Genomic DNA, 27,216 nt, shown 5'->3' on the forward strand with positions numbered 1-27,216 from the left:
GCAGGGTGTGAATATGTACATGTGCTGTCCACGCATTCATGTCTTGTGTGGATAACTCTTCTAATTACCATTTAGGAAGTAGAAACACAGTTGGAGGAAGTGAAGAAGAAGTCAGAAAATGAAATCAAGCAGCTGGAAGAAGAGAAAGCAGCCCTAAATGTGAAGCTCCAGAATTCCCTGCTTGAGGTAAATCCCAAATTAATTCAGTGCTTGGGAGTGATGGGTGGGAGTCTTGGCTAGCTGAGATGCCAGGAAGCACAGAAAACTGCCCTGACTTCTGTACGTTCAGCATCCTTGGAAGAAAGGAAAGGACTTTGGCCTGACAAGAAATCTGTCTCTTGGGGCATAAATTTAGCTGTGAGTAACAGAGAGCCTGATTTATGGAGGCTTAACAAAGAGGCGTTTAATGTCTCACATAAAAGGAGGCAGTAGGCTGCTGGGGTGGATTCTGTGGCTAAATGACATCAGATCTAGTATATCTGAGATTCCCACAGTCTCTCCTCCTCCTGGGCTGGGTCCTCACTTTCCTGGGTTTTAGATGCTTTTGCCTTCATGGGCTCCTTCCTCCACTGAAAAAAAAAATATCAAAAATTGTATTTTATGACCACATTGATATAAAGATTAATATAGCCAAGGTGTATTTTTACCACCTGACTTTAAAAGAAATTCAGACACTGTTGTGGCCCCTAAAAGTTGTGTAGTCCCTAGGTCCTGTGCCTGTTGCATCTAAGGGGAAAGTTAGCTCAGATTCCCTCAGGCTTGGAAAATGAGTGTCACCACCCTCTTGTCAGGTCCAAATTTACACCAGGAAATGGGGCATGGGGGAGGTGATGACCAGGCCTGCCCACTTCATCAGGAAACCACAAGCCTTCACAGAGGGCTCCCACTGACTCCTCCTCCCATCGGTCATATCTCTGTCACCGGGCCATCCTGGGGAGGCACAGAGGAGGCAGGCAAGGGAGAAAGGAGTAGAGAACGCCTATAGACCAGCTGAACATCACATTTGCTCTGTGTGCCCACCTGTCCAGACCACCCAGAGACCAAGGTCAAAGTTTAAAAGAACGGTTGACCATGTTCTGGTGGGAACTCGCAGGAGGGACTGGAAACAGGCTTCACTCTTGGCTCATTAGACCCCCCAAAATGTGAAGGGGTTTCCTTGTTTCCCCTGTCCTCTCTCACATCTTCCAGATAAGCCCTGAGTCCATGCTCCCCTCAGGAGTCCATGAAATTTGTTCCTTAGCCCTGACTGAGTGCCACAACCTCCTAGGGGAGCTTTTAAGCATCTAGAAGTCTTGTACAAAACAGTACCGATTGTTTAGAAATGCGTAGTGGAGTCCAGTCTGGAGACACGCCTGAGAATGACAGAAGGAAATCTGAACCGCAGCTTGTTTCTAAAAGGGAGAGAGGGTGGTGGATCAAGGAGACACTTAAGGGCTGCAGCTGTATTTGTGATATGTTACCTCTTTGGCTGTGTGAGACGCATGTACACATTACGGTTTTCTCCAACCTCTTTTTCTGTGTCACAAGTTAACATGTTTCTAAAAGCTGAGCCTGCCAGACCTCAGACTTAATATATTAGGGGCTCAGGAGGAGTGGTCCTGGAGGCAAGGCTCTGCTCCAGAGGCTTCTGTTCCACCTCAGCCAAGGTGAAGACATCCATTTCTTTCTTCCTCCTCTCTCCCTCTCTGTCAACTTGTACTGTCAGTTTTCACATTGGCTCTGGACTATGCTGCTCTGCAGAGCTTAGGGAGGCTTCCCATATCTGTGTGGGACCAGCCCAGTCACGCTTCTGACACAGGACACTGGGGTCCCCCTGCTGACTTTCTCTAAATGCCCAGGAGAGCTCCTCTCTAAAAATGACAACAGTTAATTTTGCTGAGTGTTTACTTTATTTAAGGTGCTGTCTAAGTCATTTACATGTATTAACTTTTTTTTTATTTTTTATTTTTTCAGCGTAACAGTATTCATTATTTTTGCACCACACCCAGTGCTCCATGCAATCCATGCCCTCTCCAATACCCACCATCTGGATCCCCCAACCTCCCACCCCCTGCCCCTTCAAAACCCTCAGATTGTTTTTCAGAGTCCATAGTCTCTCATGGTTCACCTCGTGTATTAACTTTTAATCCTCACTACCACCATGTAAGGTAGATATTAGGATTATCCCTGGTTTACAAATGAGTAAACTGAGGCTCAGAGAAGGTAAATCACTTCCTCAAATCCACACAGGTAATGACTAGTAGGTCTAGGATTCAAACCCAGGTAATGGGGCTCTGAAGACCCCACTCTTAACCATGATGCTAATACTCCCTCTAGCACGGTGTGCCACACATTTGATGACAAGGATCATTCAGGACCTGAGTATCTGCAGATGGCTGGCCTGACCCAGAGGCTGATCACGACTAAGCACCTCAGGCCTGCTCTTCATCCTCCATTTTTTCCACCACCGCTTACCAAAGCTAGAAATGGGCCTGACCTCCTCCATCCTCACCTGGAATCCCCACCCCTGCCCCATCATCACATCTAACAGTTGTCAAGTCCTGTGGATCCTATCACTAAGATCTCCAATCCTCTCCTCTCCCTTTATCAGAACCCCAGGATGGCTTGCCTAGACTCTGTTTTTCTTTACCTCTTTCAGATGTTACACAAACAATTGCATAGGACTCCCATTTGGATATTTTGTAAGCCTTAGCAAAATGCAGTATAAATAGTTTCATGATCATCTTCTGGGATGTTGCCTAGTCTGTCAAGAGCATTGGCCTATATCTCCCTGCCTCCACATTCTCCCTGGGCCAGCTAATTCCAGAACTAGCCTTCTAAAACCCAAATCCGCTTAAGACCCCACTCCTCCTTCCCCCAAATCTTTAATTTCCATGTGTTTCATAATTGGGGCCCAGCCCAACCCACCACCACTCTTGCCCAGGACTCTCTTTCCTCCCACCCACTCCTGCATGCCAGGTCCCCGACATGGAATTTTCCTAGTCCTCATGCACATCCTGCCTTCCCTCTGCCATTGCACCTGCTACTCCTGTCTCCTGGAATGTCGCTTGTCACCCTCACCACTGATGGACTCCTATTCATCCTTCAGTGCCCCTGAAGTGCTCCAGACCTCCCTGGGCAGAGTTTTTTTGCTGTAAATTCTCTGCAGTGGTATGTGTCTCATAGTAGTTGTTGTGAGGATTAAACAACTTTATACTGCAAAATTCTTACATCTGTGCCTGGCACAGAGAAACACACCATTCATGGTACTGTTATCATTTTGTCTCCTGAATGTTTCTGTGATGATAACCATTTACCTGCTGCCTCCTCCATAAGATGAGAGCTCCTGGAAGGCCTGGGCTGTATTTTATTCTCTTACCATTTTGCTCTCACTCTGTCTTTCTTCCTTACCTCCTTACACCTGGCATGGGGCCCGAGGAGGGTTAGGTTTCCTACCAAGATTTGTTAGCAAATCTGAGTTTTCTTTATGGTTATTCGCCTTGTTCTTCTCAGAGTCTAGAGCAGAGAAACCAGTCTGTTTAATCGATATTCTACAATTAGCTGGCTAATCATCATCATCATAATTAGGACTGTACACTTGAGTAGTACCTCCTAGCCACTCTTTCTTTGGTATAATTCTTAAATATTATTCATTTTCTTTACCAACTAGCTTTTTTAAAAAAAGGAAAGGAGTGATCTTCCAGGAGTGGTGTGAAAGCCAAGGAAAACCACCTTACAGCTCCCATATAGGTGTATTTATGGCCATAATTTAAAGGGAACTATACAGTACTCTACCTCTGCCAGGCTCATCTTTTCTAGAAAGATGAAACAACCAGCCAATTAGAAGTGGCCTTTCCAGAAACACGTTTAGAAGCTGTCCAATGGGGCACTGTCCCCAGAACTGATTGACCCTGGAGAATGGTTTCCCAGATTAATGACCCCATCAGGAGATGGGGGTCCATATCATTACCAAGTGTTTGTTTTCTTCTATTTTAGGTTTTGAGACTGGAAGAATTTATCCAACAGAATAAGGTATGTCCCGGAAAAGGCAAAGAAGGAACTGGAAGGCCCCAGGAACTGGATTGCCAACAGCACAGCATTTTAAAGACCCAGGTAACCTCTGTTTTTTTCCTGCTTTAATTAAGGATGTATCCCTTCTCTCAGCACTTCATCGTCCCTAGTGACACATGTTGGTGTTAATGGGTTCTTTTATCTCCCCGCTCAGAGCTGCCAAAATGTCTGGAAAAAAAAATCACCACAAAATCCATTTGCAAAAGCCATGAAGAAAATAGAGTTCTGAGTAATTATCCACGTGGTTTGAAAAAGAACAAGGCTTGTCAGATGAAATCTTCCTTCCCTCTCTGAGAGGATCTTGCCTGGCAGATAAAAGGGTACTCGCCCAGAGGCGGCCTTGGGCTCTGCCCAGCAGGAAGCATAACAATAATGCCCCTGGCCGCCTCCCTCTGCATGGAGATACCAGTTACTCTTACACTAGACCTCCCATGAGGCTGCCCTTTTACAGACCCTACTCCAGGGTGGAAGCTGGTTCCCATGAGTCCTCTGTCCACTCATGATAAGCCGTTTTATTTTCCTAGGGCCATCATAATGAATCACAACACACTTGGTGGCTTAAACCACAGAAATGTGTGGTCTCACAGTTTTGGACATCTAGACGTCCACAATCTAGATGATTGCAGGGTTGGTTCCTTCTGGCATCCGTGAGGGAGACTCTCCTGAGTGCCTTTCTCCCAGCCACGGATGGCTGCTGGCAATCCGTGGCATTCTGTGGCTTGCAGATGCATCACTTCGAGCTCTGGCTCTGTCCTCACGGGGCCATCTTCCCTGCATGTCTGTGCCTCTGGGTCTTCACAGGGCATTTGTCTACGGACCCTCGGATCCTTGGTTAGGGTCCACCCTAATCCAGTAGGACCTCATAGTAACTAATTACATTCACAAAAGCTCCTATACAAATAGGATCATATGAATAGGTACTGGGGACCAGGACTTCAGTATATCTTCCCAGAGCCACAGTTTAATGCAGCAGAACATACGCTCTCATTGAATATTTGCTGCATGATGTCAAACACATAAATAATTCCTGTGAAGTCAGCGTTTGAGTGTCCTGGCTTCATTGACCCTCTTGGTTCAGCTTCCCTATTAACCTCTCCAGCTGCAGCCAGCAAAAGGCCATCACCGTAACATTCTATTTTGTTGCTGTCCCAGATTTTCAGTCCACTTCATACTCCAGGTGAGAAAACACACATGAGTCTGAATCTCATTGCTTCATCCTCACCCATCTCTTATTCACCATGTCCATGTGCCTGAGTGTTGACAGGAACTGCACTTTCTCTCCTTCAACCCCAGACTTCCAGAACTTGAGCCCTGGTCCTGCCAGCAGTCCCCAAGGCCCAGCCCACTGAGCTGGCCCCTATTTAACCACATATTCACTGGGGTAAAAATGAGCCAGAAATCTGGGAGATATGGATGTGAATGACAATGTTTGTACGGGACCCGTCAGCTCTCGAGCATGGTCCCCATCTATAACTTCTTTGGAGTCTTCCAACAACGCTGTAATCCCCTCATTTTACAGAGGAAAAAACTGAGGCACAGAGTAGCTGGGTGACTTGCCCATGATCATAGGCATGTAAGCACCCAGGACAGGACAGAGCCGCTGGGTCTGTGGCTCTGAGCCCCATTCCCCTTGTGAGAGTATCAACACATGCCCAGGATGCCTCCCAGGTAAAACAGACCTCAGCTTTGTCTTGGGGTTGAGCAGGGCAGCCAGGATGCCCTGGGTTTCTCCCTCTGACACCCAGACTGGGGGAGAATCCTAGAGCACCCTCTTTGCCCCACATAAGCCTGCAGGAGAAGGCTAATGGAGCATACGCACCTACCTCAGTGGGACTGGTCCTTCCTGCTCTGGGGCCATGCATCCTTTCTGATGGCGTCTGCCTGAGAAGTATGCAGATATTTCCATCCTCCCTCAGTTTCTCACGAACCAGCCCCATGAGCTTGCATTCCACTGGAAGAGCACCTGGCCCTGGGGACAGTTGAACTTTCCACCAGCACCCTGCGCCATTTCCTGGAACGATTCTTTCTCAAATATTCAACTGTTTCTCAGCTCCTCACAGTGACTGTGGCAGGGAGGTGGGACAGAGTTGGCTGGGCTCCTGAGTGATGAGATTCCAGTGAAAATAAGATTAATAAGCTCAGGAAGATGGAGCATCGGCTGGATTTTGGGGGGAGAATACACACACCTGAAGTTCTAGGTATGTCCCAGGGCAGGTGAATAAAGGTCAGAGCTGTTATGATAGCTCAGAGTTTCTCTGCCTTATCCCCAGCCACTGCCCACCAAATGCCAGGAGCATCTCCCCAGTAAAATGTCCCAGTCAAAAATGTCTCCAGACGCTGTCCTGTGTCTCCTGGAGGCAAAATTGCCCCCAGCTGAGAACCACTGATGTAATTAAAAATCTTGAGGAAGTTCAAAGTACACATGCATGTTAACAACCCTAGGTTGGTTCACCATGAAACTTGGCTCTCCTCCCACCCTGCTTGGTCTAGAATACTGTCCCTCATGAGCCCGGTTTCTAGAGAGCAGTACACACCCCTCCTGTGTATGAATTGCACATGGAACTTCAGAGAACATCAGTTCCATTTGATTCAACTCTATATGCACGTTATTTATTCATTCCACGGTCATTTGTGGAATACCTAGGTTGGGCCAGCCTCTGAGCTAGACCCTGGAGGAGAGAAGCATTCATAAACCAACAGCTTTAAAACCAAGTGGACACTTAGTAATAGAATTAAACATCTAGTGCTGTATTTTCTTTCTTTCTTTCTTTCTTTTTTTCTTATCAGAAATGCTGGGATAAACCCAAGCATCTGTATTTGTATTTTATTTTATTTAAAGATTTTATTTATTTATTTGACAGAGAGAAAGATCACAAGCAGGCAGAGAGGCAGGCAAAGAGAGAGGGGGAAGCAGGCTCCCTGCTGAGCAGACAGCCTTATGCAGGGCTCAATCCCAGGACCCTGAGATCATGACCTGAGCCGAAGGCAGAGGCTTAACCCACTGAGCCACCCAGGCGCCCCTGGTGCTGTATTTTCTATTAGGCAACTCCTATGTGCTTTGCAGGCATGACTTATTCTCTTAAATTGTTTTCTTTTCAAATAATTAATCCATATATGTGGCAGAGGATTTAGAAGGTGTATAAAGGCATACAGTGAGAAGCTTCCCTCCTCTCCCTAGTTCCTTGTCTGGTTTCGTTGTTTTATCTCTTCTTGTGTATCTGCTCAGAGCTATATACCATGCATATTCAAGCATAATTATAAATTTATTATTTTTTTCTACAAATGGTAGCATACTGGCCTGGGCTCTACTTTTTCTACCTCATTAAATTTTCATAGCTTGGGGATTGCAACACATCAGTACACTTCCATATCAACCTCCTTTCTTTCTTTTTTTTTTTTTTTTACCTCCTTTCTTTCAAAGAACAACTGTTCTTTGTTCTTACAGTTTACAGTTACAGAAAACTGTTCTTACAGTTTTCCCCGTACAGAAAACCGTAATATACTCTTTCCCTTATGACAGATATTTATGTTGGTGTTCTCCATTACAGATAATGCTTCAATGGATAGCTCTATAGAGGGATATAGTGTAGTATCACTGTTAGGCGAGCTCCCCCTAAAACAGATCCCTGTGCTTTTACTGGCTGGACAATCTTGGACAAATGATTTAAAGTCTTTTTTCTTGAGCCTCCTCATCTGTAAATTGGGGCAATGATATCACTTACCTCAGGGGGCTTTTTTGATGATGAAATGAATTAATATATGTACAGTGTTGGAAAGTACCCAGCATGTGCAAATGCTTGGTAGATGATAACTTGTGATCATATAATTTTCTGGGTCCGGTGGCATGTGCGTCTCTAACTTTGATAGTTGTGCCACATTACCTTCCATTGATGATGTCTCAATGCACACTCCCAACAGCAGCACATGTGACCATCTGTTTCCCCATATCCTGGCCAACACAGTGCATTATAAAACTTTTGGAACATGACCCATCAGAGAAAATTTGGAATTTAGTTCAAATATTTTTGGCAAGCTGACTATATGTTAGCCAAGTGAGTCAAAGTTTGTCTTGGGCCCTAAAGATACAAAGTCCTGGAGAATTTCTTAGGTTGGTGGAGAGGCTGTGTGAGTGGCCCCCTGCAGCACAGTCATAGAAGGCCCACCACATGGATTGACCCACAAGGGGCCATAAAATTTAAGTTTGTTCAAGACTCTGGAATTTCAATTTAGGCCGTTGGCTTTTCTGCCAGAGCCCTACAGTGAGTCAAGAGAGATAAAAATAATAATGTCAGCTGAGACTTGAGCTGTTTTCCCTCCACTCCCAGAACATACTGAGAGAGGGTTGCCAAGCCTGGGTGTGGCTCTGTCCCCAGCACAGTTAGCTGGGACTTTGTCGAATCTTTTGTCTTGTCGAACCTCATGTTAAGTCTCTTTGATTCTCTTAGTTTTTTTTATAGCTTTTTTTTTTTTTCATTGGTTTTCAGAAATCCATGTCAGCCTTAGTACTTCTGAAGGGAAATTTTTTTTCTGGAAGACTCCTCTGGTGCCTAGGTCACAGTGAACTAGGGCAGAAAAAGGGGTAAATTTTCCACAGAGTCTCATGCCTCTACCCCTCCAGAAGAAAAAGGAGAGTCATTGATGATCATTATTATTCAAGTTTTTTTTGCCTCAACAAATATTTATGTGTGGCGTCTACAGGGCATGGGAGCTGGATTCTGGGTCAATAAGGCCCAGTCTTGGTCCTTGGAGAGTTCCATTTCTAGCAGGGGAATAAGTATTTACTTAAATAGTCACATGGTATGATAAATACTGTAATAATGGCAGGAAGATTCTTTGCAGTCAAGATGAGAGAGGCAGGTGTCTGCCCAGGGAAGTCCAGGAAGATTCCGCAGAGCAGTGACATTTGTTGCCATCTGCCTGGACACTGAAAGTTGAAGATGTCTTCCTCAGGGAGGGAGCGGACAGGAAGAAGGAGCACAGTGAAAGGTCTCAAGGCAAAATCCCCGAGGCCTGGAGGAAGGGAGACAAGGGGCACGCTGAAGCTCTCCCAGGCCTGGGACGTGTCCCCAGCTCACAGGGGACCCCATGCAGTTTGCTGGGCAGCTGACACCGTGTGGCACACCCAGTGGATCATAGGAATCCAAGGGTGTCAGCTGTCTTGGGGGTGGGCAGACAAACCACCACTCAGCCCTCGAACAACTTCAGTGAACCCTCTGTGCAGTGTGAGTAGGGGGCCTGGTTCGATCTGACTTGGAGCAAGACGGGCTGCCCTGAAGACTGACTCTCTGGAGAGATTCTTGGCTGAGAATTGGGCTGAGATTTGCTGAACCTGGGAAGACAACATAGGATGGGCAACAGCTCCAGTCTGAGCTTTCCCCCAGACATGTTTGGAGGACCTCAGGCAAGTCCAGAAACCTGAGATCAGTTTCCTCATTACTGTAAGTAGCAGACACGGACCAGGCCATGACAGTGTGCCAAGAACAATAGTTTACAGAGCCCCACAACAATCCAGATAGACAAGTGTCATTGTTATCCTCATTTTACAGGTAGGGAAACTGAGACCCATTCTCTAAACCATAACTCCATACTCCTTCTCTTCAGTAAATTGGCAGCAATAATCCCTACTTGGCTCCACACCAGAGACTTGTGGTAATGAACAGAAGAATGTATTTGAAGGCACTTTTCAAAACAGTTCAAGAATCTATAAATGTAAGGTGACTTTATAGTATCTATTACAACCCCTTATAATCATTTCAGCAAAAACCCATTGCATTAGGTATTCTATTTTAAGACATACATAATGCCACCTTTGAAAGAGTGTCAACTGAACTTGAGAATAACTTTGAATATTCCCTTCCAGGAGATTTCCTGGGCGTGGGTGTTCCTTTAAAATAGAAACAATCCAGAAGACGTTAACTGCCTGGTAGATGAAAGATGAAAACCTAATGTGAACACAGGATTAAAATAACCAGCCAGCTCTTTGCTTGGGAGGAGTTGGGAGGAGACTTTGGTGATGGACGGTTGGAAGAGAAGCAGAACTATTTATTTTTCTGTGTACAATTTATGCCCAGGACATATTTGGCCCTGGGCAGAGAGCACTGGGTAGAACTGCAGCAAAATGCCTGATGGGGAAACCAGGAGTGTGAATTAGGCGTGGATAACTCCGAATACACCAGGAGTGGCTTAGGGTCATTCTTGGAGGAACTTGCTGAGATCCCAAGCAGAAAACCAGGAAAGGGGCAGCTGGAGAATCTGTTCCGTTTGAAGGTCAGAGAAGAGTACACCATTGACATGAGTATCAGTGAGCTTGAAAGCACTCGTTTCAGCCAACTGTTGATCTCCATGGTCATGTCTATTTGTGAAATATTCTGATGGCAGCCTAGGGCCTCTTGAATTATGTACTTTGACCTCAAATGCCAGGTACACAGGTAGAGGGAGAGAGGGAGGAAATATTTTTGACATTTATATAGTCTGTTCGTCCCGCCTCCCCACTGAACTGTAAGTTTGCTGACATCAGGAACTCTGTGTTCTTAATTTTTACCCTTCCATCACCTAATATACCTGTATATGGCAGATGTCAAGCACTGTCTTGTACACAAACTGATACATGACAAGACAACTGAATGAATGGAATTAAAGGTACCATTTTGAGTCCTGGTAGTTCAAGGTTAGATTAGGAACCCCTTCAGAAATTAGTCCTGGCTGGAGGATGATTTAGAAGAACACTGGGGTCCTTCTCCAATTACTTGTGGAAGAAGAGGAGGATTCACCTTCTTTCTAGAAAGAATGTCCCTGTCTCTGGTCCTGGAGGATGGGAAAAAAAAGTGAATAGACAGAAAGGATTACTGACTTCACCTTCCTGTTGGTTAGGAAAACAACCTTCATCTTTCAGGTTGATCTTAAGTGTCTGTTTCACAGATATTTCTCACAGCATGTTTGTACAACATGGTTTGAACTCACACCCAGTTAAGTCCTGATGCTGGCAGCTGGCAATCTTACCAACATTGTAGTGGCAAGTAGCATTGTGGTCATATGGAATCACAGGGCAGGCAGCAGGACAATCCAGGGGTCCAGTCCTCAGGCCATCTTCCAGTGGCCATGTGACCTGAGGCAAGTCGCTAGACTATTCTCTGATCTCACATCCTCATCTGTGACATAAGGATGGTAGGGTGTCCACCTTATAGAGTCCTAGGCATCCATCAGTCAATGTATGGGAATAGAAAAATGGGAGACAGCTGGGAGCCGGTGTAGTCCTCCCGGTGCTTCATCAGCTTTTCATAGTGTCTCCCATCCTCTCCTGTCTCTGGACTCCTGCCCGGGATGCCTTTAAATATATCAGTTGTCAATAAGGTGGCCCAGAAATTACATCCTGTGCATTTCCTTTCACAGTCCTCACAGTGGCTCCGAGTACATTTGGAATTCTTTTTAATCTCTATAGTAACTTTCATGAGCTATTTGTCCATTATTCATATTGCTTTAAGTTCCTTCTCGTCTTCTCCTGGATCAGACTTCATGTGTCTTTCCGAAAAGCCACCTTTCAGATGCATTGCTTGGATCTCTTCTTTTCTATGTCATTAATTTTGGTTTTTTTGTATCTCTTTCCTTCTTCTTCCTTGGGATTTATTCTATTATGCTTTTTCTAACTTCTTGAATGCTTTCTAATAAATACAGTGAAGGCTGTAAATTTCCCTCTAAGTGTATGTCTTTGGCTGTATCTTGGAGTTTACTTTTTAAAACCTATTTCTTGTTGCTTTCTAATTTTATTGCATTGTCATCATCAGATCACATGATCACAGAATGTCAACACTTGGAACTGTGGTGAGATTTGCTTGTAGATTTCTGTGGGGTCATTTTAAAAATATATATTTTTATTTATTTGAGAGAGAGAGAGCATGAGCAGGGGGGAGGAGCAGAGGAAGAGGGACAAGCAGACTCCCTGCTGAGCAGGGAGCCCAACGACAACACAGGGCTCCATCCCAGGACCCCAAGATCATGACCTGAGTGAAGTCAGACATTTAACTGACTGATCCACCCAGGCACCCCTATGGGCCCATTTTTAATTGCTCCCAATGTGATAGGAGAAAACCTACATTCTCAGTTTGGTCATTTAAGTATATAATTAGCCCTTGGATAATGCTAGTGTTAAAGCTACCAGCTCCCTGCATAATTAAAAATCCACATGTAACTTTTGACTCCCCAAAAATTTAAATACTAATGACCTACTATTGACCAAGAAGATCTACCACAAACATAAACAGTCAACGCATATTTTTTTAATTTTTATTTATTTTTTAAATTTATTTTCAGTGTTCCAGAATTCATTGTTTATGCACCACCCCAGTGCTCCATGCAATATGTGCCCTCCATAATACCCACCACCAGGCTCACCCAACCTCCCACCCCCCACCCTTCCAAACCCTCATTGTTTTTCAGAGTCCACAGTCTCTCATGGTTCGTCTCCCCTTCCATTTTCCCCCAACTCCCTTCTCCTTTCCATCTCTCCGTGTCCTCCATGTTATTCCTTAGGCTCCACAAATAAGTGAAACCATATGATAATTGAGTCTCTCTGTTTGACTTATTTCACTCAGCATAATCTCTTCCAGTACTATCCATGTTGCTACAAAAGTTGGGTATTCATCCTTTCTGATGGAGGCATAATACTCCATAGGATATATGGACCACATCTTCCTTATCCGTTCGTCCGTTGAAGGGCATCTTGGTTCTTTCTACAGTTTGGCGACTGTGGCCATTGCTGCTATGAACATTGGGGTACAGATGGCCCTTCTTTTCACTACATCTGTATCTTTGGGGTAAATACCCAGTAGTGCAATTGCAGGGTCATGGGGAAGCTCTGTTTTTAATTTCTTAAGGAATCTCTACACTGTTTTCCAAAGTGGCTGCATATTTTTAAAGTAAGCTAGAGAAAAGAAAATTTTAAGAAAATTATAGGAAAAAATACATTTATAATACTATACTGTATTTACTGAGAGAAAAATCCACAAATAAGTGGATCCTCACAGTTCAAATCTACATTGTGTAGGGATAGACTGTATATTTGAATTCTAGCTTTGTGATATATTCATCATATGATCTTGGGGAACTTGCATATCCTCTCTGGCCTCAGTTTTGTCACAGATGATACTGCCCATCTCAGAGTTGTGGGCCTGGCAACACTTAGCACCATATAAATGTTAGCACTGATTAGTATTTTTTTTTTTTAGGTATTAGGTTTAGCTTATTAATCTTGTTTAAATTTTCTGTATCCTAGCTCATTTTGTTTAGTTACTATATCAGTTCTGAGAGGTAGTTATTAAATTCTCTCATTATAGTTGTAAGTTTGCCCATTTCTTCCTACAGTTCCAAACATTTTGCCTAGTTTTCAGGCTTTATTGTTATATGCCTACAGGTTCATTATTAGAGAGTTTTAGTGAATGATTCCTTTTATCAGGATAGATAACATGTTGAACTTAGCCAGTTCCTGTTTATCCTGATTACTGATACCCTTAGGGTTGCTTTTACCAACATATTTTGTGCTTTCTATTTACCAGTACTTCTTTATAACATCCAATTTTCCTTTAGAAACCTGGATGATTAATTTTAATAATTCATATATATTTATATTGTAGTATTATGCTATTTTGATTCACTGCTGTTGTTCTGCATTTACCATGCAGTTTTCCCTGGATTATCCAGAACATGGATTTATAACAGGTGTCTCAAAAATCTGTTTTGCTTAGACTGTGATATTTGCTTCTGGGATTTATAGGAATTGGGAGACACTTTGAATGCCCCAAATACTTGAAAGTGGGAAGCAAAAGTGGGCCTTGTAGTTTACGGTCCACACAGAGATTACAAGCTGGTTGATGACATCATTTTTGAAAGTACACAGCAATGAACGAAACTCACTGGTCCCTGTAACAAATAGCATATCAGTCAGCTGGATTTTAGTACCCAGTTACACACACTAAAGAAAAAGGATTCAGGTAAAGGAAAATGACCATGCAGCATGTTCTCAGTTAATAGCTGGAGGATTTATAACATTTTTAAAACTATATCTGGGATTACTTTTACTTTCCAGAAAGGGAGAAAGAGAACACTCCTATAATTAATACAAAGCAGAAAAAACTTTCATCTGTCTTACTGATTGCTGTGTCTCTGGAAGAGTGCCTGGCATATAGTAAATGCCCAAAAATATTTGTGAGCAAATTACAGTAGCAAAAAAAAAATTGTTATGGGACCTTCAAGAGCAGAAAGGATAGTGCCAATAAAAAAGATTGTGAGGGCTTCATAGAGGAAGTGGCAATTGAGTAGGGCTTTGGAGGATAAGTAGGATCTAGAGAGAAGAGTACTCTAAAGAGTACATGAGATAGAGTTTGGTCAGAGAAACAGACTACTAGAAATGAACATAGGAATTCATTTGAGAATTCATGAGAACATGGGATTCATTTTTGGAAAAACATGGAATAATTGTGGGAGCCAGGTGAACACCCTATGAACACTCTATAAGTTCAACTGTTGCATCCACGTCCAGTGTCAGGCCTAAAGTGGGCCTATAGCTGAGCAGGCAGTCAGAAGCAAAGAAGGATTAATGTAAAATGGGGAAGACCAAAGACGAATGCAACCCATGGGGCTGAGCTTGAATAGTATTGGTTTCTGAAGCCAGTGAACCTCCAGCTCAGAGGATTTTGGTGACCTGTAGGAGAATCCAACATCCTTCCTCACAGAGCTAAACATGCCTTGGGTCCTGGGAAATGGAGAAGCCTATGGAGGGTCCAGTGGGAGGTGGAGGAGCTGAGAGCCCCAGGCAGCCTGGGCCAACCAGGTGAACCAGCACCTGATGTCCTGTGGCAAACATCAAAGAACAAGAAAAAAAGGCACATCCATCTTCCAGATCTTACACAAAGTCACATGGTCCAGAATTACGCAGGGAAGGAAAGCCTGGAAAAGGCAGTTCTGGCTTAGCTAAGATGACCCAGGACACATTGTTCCAGAAGGGAAGATGAGGGCTTAGATAGGAGTGGTGTGGGAGGCAGAGGGAACCCATACTCTCCAGTGGGCCATCACCTCTGGGCACCCTTCCACTGGCCCTCCTGGGCAGAGATGGTCATTTTCTTTCTGACTGTCATCTCCACCCTGAGCCTCTGAAAGTGAGGGTTCCAGCATCACATGGTTTCTGCTAGGTTTAAAGGAAACACAAATGACTCAAACAGAACTTGGAACTTAAGAATCAGGAGCACAAGGGGCCCAACTCTGGGCCATGGGATGTAGTGGGAGTGTGAGGCAAGTGTGGGAGATAAGGCCCCCCTGCTCTCTGAGAGATTTTTTTTGGATTTACTCATGTGTTGTTTACTGAGTGCTCTTCATGTGCCACACACTGCTTCTAGGAACCAGGGAAACAGCAGGGAACAGAGCAGAATCCCTGCCCCCATCCAGCTTACCTTCCAGTGAGGGAAACAGAGTGAAAGAGTAGACGTGTAATTGACATTAGGCCATGATATGTATTTTGAGGAAGACAGATGAAGATGGGAGAAAGTGAGATGGGGTGGTATTTTAGAGAAGGTGATCGGAGAACAATAATCCTGGGAAATATTAATTTGAGTATTCACTGTGTAGCTAATACATTTCAAAGACTTTATATTTATTGGTTTATTTAATCCATGACAACCTAATGTTCCCAAAATTACATCCTTAAGAAGAAGAACTGGGAACTAAATATAGGTGTCTGGTACCAGAGCTTAGGATTTAAGTCAGGGAAGGTCTCTTGGTTGAGGTTAGTGAAATGAGGGAGCAGGCCATGCAAATATTATAGAGAAGAGCATTGCAGGCAATGGAATAGCTAGTTCAAGGCCCTGGGACAGGTGCATGCTTGCTGTTTGGGGAGGGTAAGACCAGGAGTTCAGATCGGGACATGTTGAGGTTTGAGAAGTTTATTAAGCACCTAAGTGAAATCTGGAGGACAGTTGGATATTCAAGTCCAAACCTTAGGGTAAATCTTAGAAATAGATTAAGTTTGTTTATCATTGGTATTCATGGAACTAGATGAGATGCTGGTAAGAGAGAGATGAGGAGTGAGAGAGAGAAGTTCAAGGACTAAGGTGAGGGGCAGAAGAGCAGGGGACTTGAGCAGAAGACACTAAGAAAGAGCAGCTGGCGAGGGAGGAGAAAACCCAGGAGAGAGAACTTCTTGCTGGAGGGAGTGACCAGATATTTCCAGTCCTGCAGGGAAGCTTAGTTAGCTGAAGCCTGGGGAGTGACCACTGGATTTGGCAACACAGAGGTCATCATTAAACTTGACATTGGTGACCTTTAATAAACATTATAGTACCTGGAAGGGCAACCAAAGCAATTTCATGCCAGGTTGAGAGGGAATTGGAGCCCCATACCTCATCCTCCAGCCTCAGCTCTACCCCTTCTGAACTCTGTGGACCCCAGGGACATATCCCAAGGTCTCTGGAACACAAGTTGAAAACCACAGATGTAACCAACTCCTTTGCTTTACAGTTGATGAAGTTCTGGGCCAGAAAAGGGAAGAGACTAGCTCAAGGCCATGCAACTAATTGGTGGAAACCCCAGGCTGCAATTTAACATTATTTAATGAGATTTGCCAATGAAGACATCAGTTCCTAGCCTGTCTTACTAGTGTGTTCCATAGACAATGGTTACTGTGATAAGTAGACAAATAAAAAAAAAGAACATCCTTTTCACCTTTTATTTCTGTGGAAAGGGGAGAATGATAACATGAACAATTTTAATTCATAGAAAATTCCTAGGCCTGAGTGTTCACTCATGGTTTCCATATTCTCCTCCCACTACACCCCTTTTCTCAATTGTATGGTCATTCAGCAAGTTCCATGTTCTCTGATCCTATGTCATGAGATGTCACAGGCTGCCACCTTAAAATGGGCATTGTAATAATAGCGGTTATTCACATGGATCAGTAGTTGTTGCTGGCAGTGTTTTCTGATCTGCATAGCAGTCCCAGGGTCAGACCCACTGGCTGCATGTCCCATTTCCACCTCTCACTGATGGTGGGACCCTGGACAGGTTACCTACCATCTCTGTGCTTGACTTTCATCAAATGTGTGAAGTGCTTGGTCAATGGAAGATAGGATACAGGGATAAGGGCTACTGCTGCTCTTAAGCCAGGCACTGTAATAGGCATTGAATTGTCCCAGGTCTCATCATGCCAGGCCTGTGGACTGTGCACCAATTATGGATCACCGGGGCTCTTTCTCCTCTGCTTTCTGGTTTGATAAGCCTGGGTTGAATTAGGGAGGTGTACTCAGTCTCATCTTGCAACTGTTTTTACCTTAGGATCCATGCTTGAAGCTGAATAAACCTCAGAGCCTGCCCAAAGGAGAAGAGTATCACGATAAGTTAGCAGCTGAAGAAGGAACCAGCAGTGACGAAGAAGAAAGGTATAAGAGGACACGCAAGCTTGCAAGTGCTCCAGTGAATGAGGACTCAGCTTTGGGAGGATTTGTTCATTCATTCATTCATTCATTCATTCCTCAAGTGTTTATCACTGCCCCTTGCATCACACTTAGGAAGGGAACATATGTGTTTTGTATGTTCTCAGTACAGCTGTGGGCTTAACACAACTTATCTTATTCCATTGTTACACCAACCTAGAGAGGCCATTTTATAGATTAAGAACCAGAAACTCAAAGAGGTTAGTAAACCTGCCTAAAACTCAGCTGGCCACAAATCTCTGCTCCTTATCCTTTAACTAGGAGACATGAGGGAGCTTTGTCGCTGATGGGAGATACCCCATCTCTGTCATCTATATTAGTCAGCTTTTGCTGCTGTAACAAACATTCCCAAAATACCAGTGATTTTTACCTCCTATGTCAGCTACCTGTATCTTGGCTCCTGCCTGAAGGTCAGGCATCATTGCCTGCCCCAAACTGTGGGTTAAGTTCAAGTCTTGTCATTCTGGGGCTGAGACTGAAATATTATCCTCTACCTGGAGCATGTTATTGTCATGGTAAAGAGAAGAATCTCAAAAGAGCTGATGAAAATATGCAGTGCCTCCTAAATCCTGTGCTCAGAACTGCATCCTCTCATTTCTAGTCATATTCCACTGGCCAAAGCAGGGCACATGACCAAATTATCACTGGACAGAGAAGACTATGCAGTCCACATGTCCTATGGTCAGCTCTGGCTGCTGTAACAAAATCCCACAGATTGTATGGCCTAAACAACAAAAATTTATTTCTCCTAGTTCTAGAGGCTGGGAAGTCCAAGGATAAGATGCTGGTCCACTCAGTCTCCTGGTGAGAACTCTGCTCCTGGCTTGCAGATGGCCATCTTCTTTCTGTGTCCACACATAGCGAAGGGGATTGGAGGGGTGGGAAAGAGAAAGGTTTGTAAGGGAGAGGTCTCTTTCATGTCTCTTGTTATAAGGGCACTAATCTCACCATGAGGACTCCACCCTATTGACCTAATTACCTCCCTAAAGCTCCATCTCCTAATACCATTACACTGAGCAATAAGTTTCTACATATAAATTGGGGGGAGGAGGCATAACCATGCAGATCATAGCCTTGGGGAAGCAGGGTGTAAACCCCTCAGCCAGACCATAGCCTATAGCCCAGTGAACTCCCAGCTACTAATACTTCCACTGAATCCTCCAGATTTTGCCTCAGAATCTATGAGGCACATAAGAACAGCTGTGAAGGAGGACAGACTTTGGACTCAGGTTTCCAGATTACATCCTTACTACTGGCAACCAGAAACCTTGTCCTGCTTATAACTCACAATTCCAGAGAGAAAGAGTCTTTTTCCTAAAATTATGACAGAAATTTCAAAGAGGTCTCTAAGATACCCAGCTTGGGTCACATGTTAATTCCTGAGCCAATCACTCTGGCCACAAAGATGCAGTGCTCTGACTGGCCAGCATTTGTGACACATCCTCCCCTGGTCCCATCTGAGGGTGAGGGCAGAGTGAGCTGCTCTTAAACTCTGTGGACTAAAAAGAAGCACATGGAAAGAGGAAAAGCTTTCCCAGGGAGAGGATGCTGAGCATACCAACAGTAGGTGGTGATCACAACAGCTTTATCTTTTTCTCCTGTGGGTGGTGGTTTCAGTAAGGGATTGTCCTCAACTATAGAAGCAAAATAGGAGGGGCTCTGGCAGTCACTCCCACAAGGTTTTTTTTTTTTTAATTTTTTAAATTTTTTTTACTTTTTTTAAAATTTATTTTCAGCATAACAGTATTCATTGTTTTTTGCACCACACCCAGTGCTCCATGTAGTCCGTGCCCTCTCCAATACCCACCACCTGGTTCCCCCAATCTCCCACCCCCCGCCGCTTCAAACCTCTCAGATTGTTTCCCACAAGGGTTTTGGTGTGAAGAGAAGAGCTAAGCAGTGATAGGGAAGGACTAGAAAGGAAGGACTAGGCACCCTGAGCTCTAACATCAGAAGTTGCAGAAAAGAACAAAAGCAGTGGCTCCTTGGGGGCAAGGTTGCATATTTAGTAGTTAGCTTCATGGGGAATGCTGGTCAGGACACTGGATTTTTTGGCATGGTAGCTCTGAAAAGGGACGTGGCTTTTCCATGGGCTTAAGGTCAAATTCAGAAGAGCAGATTAGGATCAGCTTTAATGAGGAGGGATGGGGGACATTAGGAGAGTCAGCTCACTTAGTGATGGGTGGCAGGATGAAATTGGCTCTTTAGGAGGAGGTGAGGAAATTTGAGGCACTAGAATGGGGTCAGAGAGTGAAATCTCATTAGTAGTGTTCCAGGGAGTAATGATGGTGATAAAAATAATAACAAATATTTATTGAATGCTGAAGTGTGATAAGCACATTAAAATGATTAACCCATTTAATCTTCAATACATAGATATTATTATTGAAGTACCTCACTTCAAAGATGGAGAAAACAGAGGAACAGGGAGGTCAAGTAAATTACCCAAGGTTACACTGCTAGTACATGGTAGTATTGGATGAGTTTCTCTGATGCCAGAATCACAGTTTCAGCTACATCTCAATTAAGGGCATCTGTTCTGTGCAAAATGAAGAGACACAGGTCTTCCACTTTTCCAGATCACTTGATCCTTTAATAGTCAGTAATAAGAACTGAAACTTACACCTCCAGCCATGGACTTCCAGTCTGGCTTGAGTTCCTCTTTCTGTAAATAGCTATAAAACTGGGCAAAACATATGAAGGCACAATATGCAGAAGACTGTGTTCTTGAGAAGGGAAGCATGGGTCAAGTCCCATGATCACCCACCATTGCCCTTATTTTTCTTCCTGCGGGGAGTTGCCAGCTGTAGCAAAAGAGGTGGAGTAAGCTGAGCTGGGAAGGCAGACATCAGAGCTCAGGGGTGGTAAAGTGGCTGGAATCTGTGAGGTAAGGTATCTGAACAGGTAGTTCTATGTCAGGGGAGGAAGGAAAGAAGACTATGAAGATTTGCTGTAAGTCCTTGGACAAGGGCTTGAGAGAACACACAAGATGGTGTTCCATGGGGCTTGATGTGTGTGGCTGCTGTGGTGTTGAGTAAATGAAAAATCCCAGAGGACAGGTCGTGCTGGTAGATGTTGCAGTCCCAGCTTACTTGGGATAGAGAAATCTTCCAAGGCAATACAGGCTTTCAGTGGAGACCTCATGGAGGTCATACTTTATGGGTAAGAAACACATCCATACTCTAGAACAGAAGACAATATTGAAATGCACCAACTCTAACGAAAGACAAGCTCAAACCTAAAAGGATCAGAAAAGGCCTTCAGTAGTTTTAGCTGCCTGGCAGAACAAAAATCAACACCTTTGAAAGGAAGACATAATCTAGACTTCCTGTTATTCAGTATTATATTTATTATATTATATTAATTATATTATCCATAATATGCATCATACAATAAAAACATGAGAATGCAAAGAAGCAGAAAAATGTGACCCGTAATCAAGAAAGAATATCAGCCAATAGAAACAAACCCTAAAATGACCTTGATGTTGGAATTAGCAGAGAAGGACTTTAGAACAATTTTAAGAGGTATGTTCAATGACATGAAGGGGAGACCGTTATAATCAGTGAACATATAGGGAATTCAAAAGAGACATGAAAACCTTGAAACAAAGGGAAATTCTGAAACTGTAAAGTACAGTATTCAAAGTGAAAATCTCACTGGTGTGTGTAATAGCCAACTGGAGACCCTGAAAGAAAAATTAATCACTTGAATACAGATTAACAGAAACTATCTTATCCAGAGAATAAAGGGGGGAAAAATTTTAATGGAGAGATCCTCAGTGACCTGTGGGACAAAATCAAATGGTCTAACATGCATGTAGTTGGAGCCCAGGAGGAAGAAGAGAAAGAAAATGAAGCAGGAAAATATTTGAAGAAATAATGGCTGAATAGTCTTTCAACTTGGTGAGGAACATCAACTTACACAGTCAGGAAGCTCAGTGAACTCCCAACAATATAAATCCAAAGACAACATCATAGATACATCCTAGAAATCCCTGGATACATCCAAGAAAAGTTGCTGAAAATAAAAGATAACCCCCAAAGTCTTAAAAGACAAATTACAAATACAGGGAACACTTGAATTCTCATGAGTACTAGTGACAATTAACTCCTTCTTGGCCTTCCAGCCTCATACTCTTTCTGCTTTCCAAAAAACACCTGAACATTATCATTAAAGTCCTAAAAGGCAAAACAAACAAACAAAAACAAAAACAAAGGGGCTGATATCCAAGATCTATAAAGAACTCCTCAAACTCAACACTCAAAAAACAGATAATCATGTCAAAAAATGGGCAGAAGACATGAACACACACTTCTCCAATGAAGACATAAAATGGCTAACAGAAACATGAAAATATGTTCATCATCACTAGCCATCAGGGAGATCCAAATCAAAACCACATTGAGATACCACCTTACGCCAGTTAGAATGACCAAAATTAACAAGACAGTAAACAACGTGTGTTGGAGAGAATGTGGAGAAAGGGTAACCCTCTTACACTTTTGGTGGGAATGCAAGTTGGTGAAGCCACTTTGGAAAACAGTGTGGAGATTCCTTAAGAAATTAAAAATAGAGCTACCCTATGACCCTGCAATTGCACTACTGGGTATTTACCCCAAAGATACAGATGTAGTGAAAAGAAGGGCCATATGTATCCCAATGTTCATAGCAGCAATGGCCACAGTTGCCAAACTGTGGAAAGAGCCAAGATGCCCTTCAATGGATGAATGGATAAAAAAGATATGGTCCATATATACAATGGAGTATTATGCCTCCATCAGAAAGGATGAATACCCTACTTTTGTATCAACATGGATGGGACTGGAGGAGATTATGCTTAGTGAAATAAGTCAAGCAGAGAGACTCAATTATCAGATTGTTTCACTTACTTGTGGAACATAAGTAATAACACAGAGAACACTGGAAGTTGGAGAGAAGTTAGGGGAAATTGGAGGGGGAGACGAACCATGAGAGACTGTGGACTCTGAGAAACAAACTGAGGGTTTTGGAGGAGAGGGGGGTTAGGTGAGCCTGGTGGTGGGTATTAAGGAGGGCACGTATTGCATGGAGCACTGGGTGTGGTGCATAAACAATGAATCTTGGAACACTGAAAAAAAAATAAAAATAAAAACAAAAACAAAAAAACCTGTCCACTCCAAATTCTAAATCAAGTGAAAATATCCTTCAAAAACAAGAGTGAAATAAAAACATTTTCAGGTACATAAAAGCTAAGAGAATTTTCACCAACCAACCTGCACTATAATAAGTGCTAGTGGAATTTATTTAAGCTAAAAAGAGATTATACTTGATTTAAACTTGGATCTATAGGAGAAAATGAAGAGCATCAGAAATGGTAAACATATAGGTCAATATAGAAGAGTATTGTTTTACCTTCTTTTAATTACTTTAAAACAAAACACATCCAACTAAAGAAGAAGAAGAATTATAATGACATTAACAACATTTTATTATGGGAGTCATAATGTATGTTATTGACAATATATGACTATTAGCACAAAGGACAGGGTTAGGTTTTTTTCTATCCTCCCCCTCTTTCTTCTCCTCCTCCTCATTATTCCTTATTATATTCCCTGTGCCATACCTTTCAACCCTATGACCTATTCATTCCATAAATGGAACCCTGTACTTCCCACTCCCTTTTAACTGTTTTGCCCATCTCCCAACCCCCTACCCTCTTGGCACTATCAGTGTTTTCTCTATATTTATGGGTCTGTTTCTGCTTTTTAAAAAATCCGTTTGTTTGTTTTTCAGATTCCACATATAAATGAAATCATGTGGTATTTGGTATTTCTCTGTCTTATTTCACTTAGCATAGATGTCCTCAGGTCTTTCCATGTTGTTACAAATGGCAAGATCTCATTCTTTTTTATGGCTGAGTAATATTATATATTATACACACACACACACACACACACACACACACACTTTCATATCATATATACATACACCACATTTTCTTTACCCATTAACCTATGGATAGACATTTGGGCTGCTATGACAGGGATAGGGTTAATGGAATTTTATCATTGTAACGGACTTACATTTTACATCAAGAGTTACCTTATTAACTCTAATATATTGTTATAAATTAAGGATACAAATTACAATCCATAGGGGAACATTAAACAATACAAAGAAGACCTAAAAAAATTCAATGAAGGAATAAAATGGAAGACTGAAAAATATTTGCCAGGTAAGAAGGTAGAAAGGAGGAAGAGAAGGCAAACAGTAAGAAAAAGGATTAGGCAAATAGAAAGCAAATGGCAAGACATAGACTTAAGCCCAATCATTGCAATAATTACAGTATTCAAGAACCAAATATACCATTTAAAAGAAAGAGATTGTCAGGATAAAAAGGCAAGACATTGCTATATGTTGTCCACAAGAGAGACATTTAAATATAAAGACACTATTATGAGCAAAATTGTGTCCCTTCCCCCAAACTCATACATTGAGGAGCTTAGAATGTGATGTACTTAGAGATAGGGCCTTTAAAAAGGTAATTAAATTAAAATGGGATTATTAAGGCAGCCTTAATCCGACAGGACTGATATCCTTATAAGAAGAGACCAGCATGCAGAAAACAGAGACCGAGGAACGTCAGTGTAAGGACATAACATGAAGGTGTCCATTTGTGAGCCTCAGAAGAAGAGAAGCCTCAGAAAAAAAGCAAATCTGACACCTTGATCTTGGATGTGTCAATGTGTTTGACCTCATGACAGAGCTTTAAAAATAATGAAGCCAACAGTGAGAGAATGAAAGGGAGAAATCCACAGCCACAGTTGGAGATTGTGACACCTTTCTCTGAGGATTTGGACAACTAGCCTAATAGCAGTGAGGATACAGAAGATTTGAGTTACACTATCAGCTAACCTAATCTAGCTGACATTTGTAAACAATGGTCTGAACAATGCTGAACAGATCTTCTTTCAAGGCACATAGTACTTTCTCCAATGTAGGGCCACAAAATAAATCTTGATAAGTTTCAAGGACTGGAATCTTCTCTGAAATATACTCTGTCTACCACAAAAAAATTAAGTTAGAAATGCAGAATAAGGGGCTCCTGGGTGGCTCAGTTGGCTAAGCGTCTGCCTTCAGCTCAGGTCATGATCCCAGTGTCCTGTGATAGAGCCCCATGTCAGGTTCCCTGCTCAGCTGGGAGCCTGCTTCTGCTCCTCCCTCTGCCCCGGCTCCCTGCTCATGCTAGCTCTCTCTCTCAAGTAAATAAATAAATTTTTTTAAAGTAAGAAATCCAGAATAATAAGCTATTGAGAAAATCCTCAGATATTTGGAACTTCTACAGAATACTCCTAAATAATCTATTAGCCAAAAAATAAAATCACATTGGAAATGAGAAACTACTTCAAATTCAATGATAATAGGACATGTCAGATTTTGGGAGAGATAGCTAATGAAGGCAATCCATAGCTTTAAATACTCCTACTTTAAAAAGAAAGCTCTAACATCAATTATCTGTGTTTTTGTCTTAAGAAATTAGAAAAGGATAAGGAAATTAAATCTGGAAGGAAAGATATTAAGTAAAATTAGAAGGTAAAATAAAGATCTTATTAGGTAAAGGTAAAATAAAGATATTTTAAATAAAGATATAAAGAAGGTAAGATAAAGATATTAAAAATAAAGATATTAAATTAAATTGGAAAGAAAGGTAAGAGCAGAACTCCATGAAATAGAAAATGGGCTAATAGAAAAAACTGAGAAAACAAAAAATTAGTTCTAGAAAATTATATACTCAAACTAAGAATGATTAGGGAAAACAAGAAAGAGGAATGAAAGAGGGACATCCCTATAGATTCTATAGATATTAAAGGGAAATAAGGCAATTCTATGAACAATCTTTTTATCAGTGATTTCACCAAAAAGCAAATTCCTTGAAAAATACAACTTACCAAAAATGGCACTAGAAGAAATGGAAAATATAAGTAACTCATGGCTGGGTGATGGACACTGGGGAGGATATGTGCTATGGTGAGAAAATAAATTAATTTTTAAAATTATCTAAAGGACAACTCCAGCCCCAGTTGATGTCATTAGTGAGTTTTATCAACAATTTTATTTTTTTATTTTATTTTCAAAGATTTATTTATTTGAGAGAGAGAGAGAGAGCATAAGCAGGGGGAGGGGAAAAGGGAGAGAGAGAATCCCAAGCCGACTCCCGGCTGAGTGCAGAGCCTGATGTGGGGCTCATCCCAGGACCTCAAGATCATGACCTGAGCTGAAATTTGGCGTTGGATACTTAACCTACTAAGTCATCCAGGGGCCTCTTATCAACTATTTCAAAGAAGAAATAATAGTAGTCTTACATAAGCTCTTTCAGAAAAAGAGTGTAGATACCCCTTAATTTGTTTTATGAGATCAGCATAACTGGTACCAAAACCTAATGAAGACATTTAAAAGAAAAGAAAATAACAAATGGGCATTCTTCCTGAATGCAAAATCCTGTACAAAATATTTGGAAATCAAATCAAAGGATATATAAAAAGGATAGTACATCGTGATCAAGTAGGATTTCCCCAAAAATGTGTTGGCTTAACATGTGAATAGCATTCATGTGAATTAGCCCATTAAAAAATTAAGGGAAAAAGTAAATAATCATCTCAGGTGCAGAAAAGCATTTGACAAAAGTTAACATCCTCTCATGATAAAAAGTGTGCAGTCCATGAATAGCAGGGAAGTTCTTCAACCTGAAAAGATAATCATGATAAACTACAGCAATATACCTACTGGTGAAATGTTGAACACTTTCCTCCTAAGATTGGGAACAAGGCAAACATTCTGCTCTCACTATTTAACACTGTCCTGGCCTGTCCTATAAAGCAAGAAAAAGAGCTACAAATGAGAAAAAAAGAGTAAAAAATGTCTTATTTACAGACAGAATGATAAGATTGAAATACTCAATGGTGTTAAGACATTACTCTAAATTGAACTATAGACTCAGTTCAATCCCAAATACAATCCTAGCAGCTTTATTTGTAGAAAGAAATACGCTGTTTTCAATATTGAAGTGGAAAAGCAAAGGACCTAGAAAAAGAAAAGAAGAACCTTGAAGAGTCAAGTCAGAAGACTCAGGCTACCTGATTTCAAGACATTATGAAGCTAGAATAATACAGACTGTGTGGTATCAATATATAAATAAACAAGTTGATCAATGAAAAATAATGGAGTGTCCAGAAATAGACCCACCAAAAGATGTTGGATTCATTTTTGTTAAAAGTGCCAAGGCAATTCAGTGGTAATAGGAAGAGTTTTTCATCAAATGGTGTTGTAACTGAATCAACATATGAAAAAAAATGAACTTCAACCCTAACTTCACCCCATGTATAATAACTAACTCTAAATATATAATGTAAAACAATAAAGCATAGGAGAACCTCTTTGCAGTTTGGGGGTACATGATAATTTTTTTAGGACATAAAAGCACTAATCATCTAAGAAAAAAGTTGATAAATTGATCTTCATCAAAATTAAAATTTCTGCTAATTAAAAAATACTATTAAGAAAATGAATAAACAAATCACAGGTTGGAAAAAGTTATCCAGTCTGCATCCAGAGTATATAAAGAATTGCTATCAGCCGATAATAGAAAAGACAAATATAGTTTTAAATGGACAAAATGCTTGAACACACTTGCAAATAAAGAATGGCACATAAG

At 41.9% G+C, this 27,216-nt stretch overlaps 1 protein-coding gene across 1 annotated transcript in view; it reads left to right on the forward strand.

Moving 5' to 3' along the window:
- The window catches only part of FAM184B (family with sequence similarity 184 member B), a 168,148-nt gene that overhangs the window by 111,097 nt on the left and 29,835 nt on the right, over positions 1-27,216 (forward strand). The window contains exons 6-8 of the mRNA XM_032854466.1: positions 76-186; positions 3,976-4,092; positions 17,365-17,468. Of these exons, the coding sequence (XP_032710357.1) occupies positions 76-186; positions 3,976-4,092; positions 17,365-17,468 (332 nt within the window). The remainder of the gene's footprint in view (positions 1-75; positions 187-3,975; positions 4,093-17,364; positions 17,469-27,216) is intronic.

This window comes from Lontra canadensis, unplaced genomic scaffold (genome assembly GCF_010015895.1).
Source record: "Lontra canadensis isolate GAN:19392208 unplaced genomic scaffold, GSC_riverotter_1.0 scaffold1, whole genome shotgun sequence".
Taxonomy (NCBI): Eukaryota; Metazoa; Chordata; class Mammalia; order Carnivora; family Mustelidae; genus Lontra; species Lontra canadensis.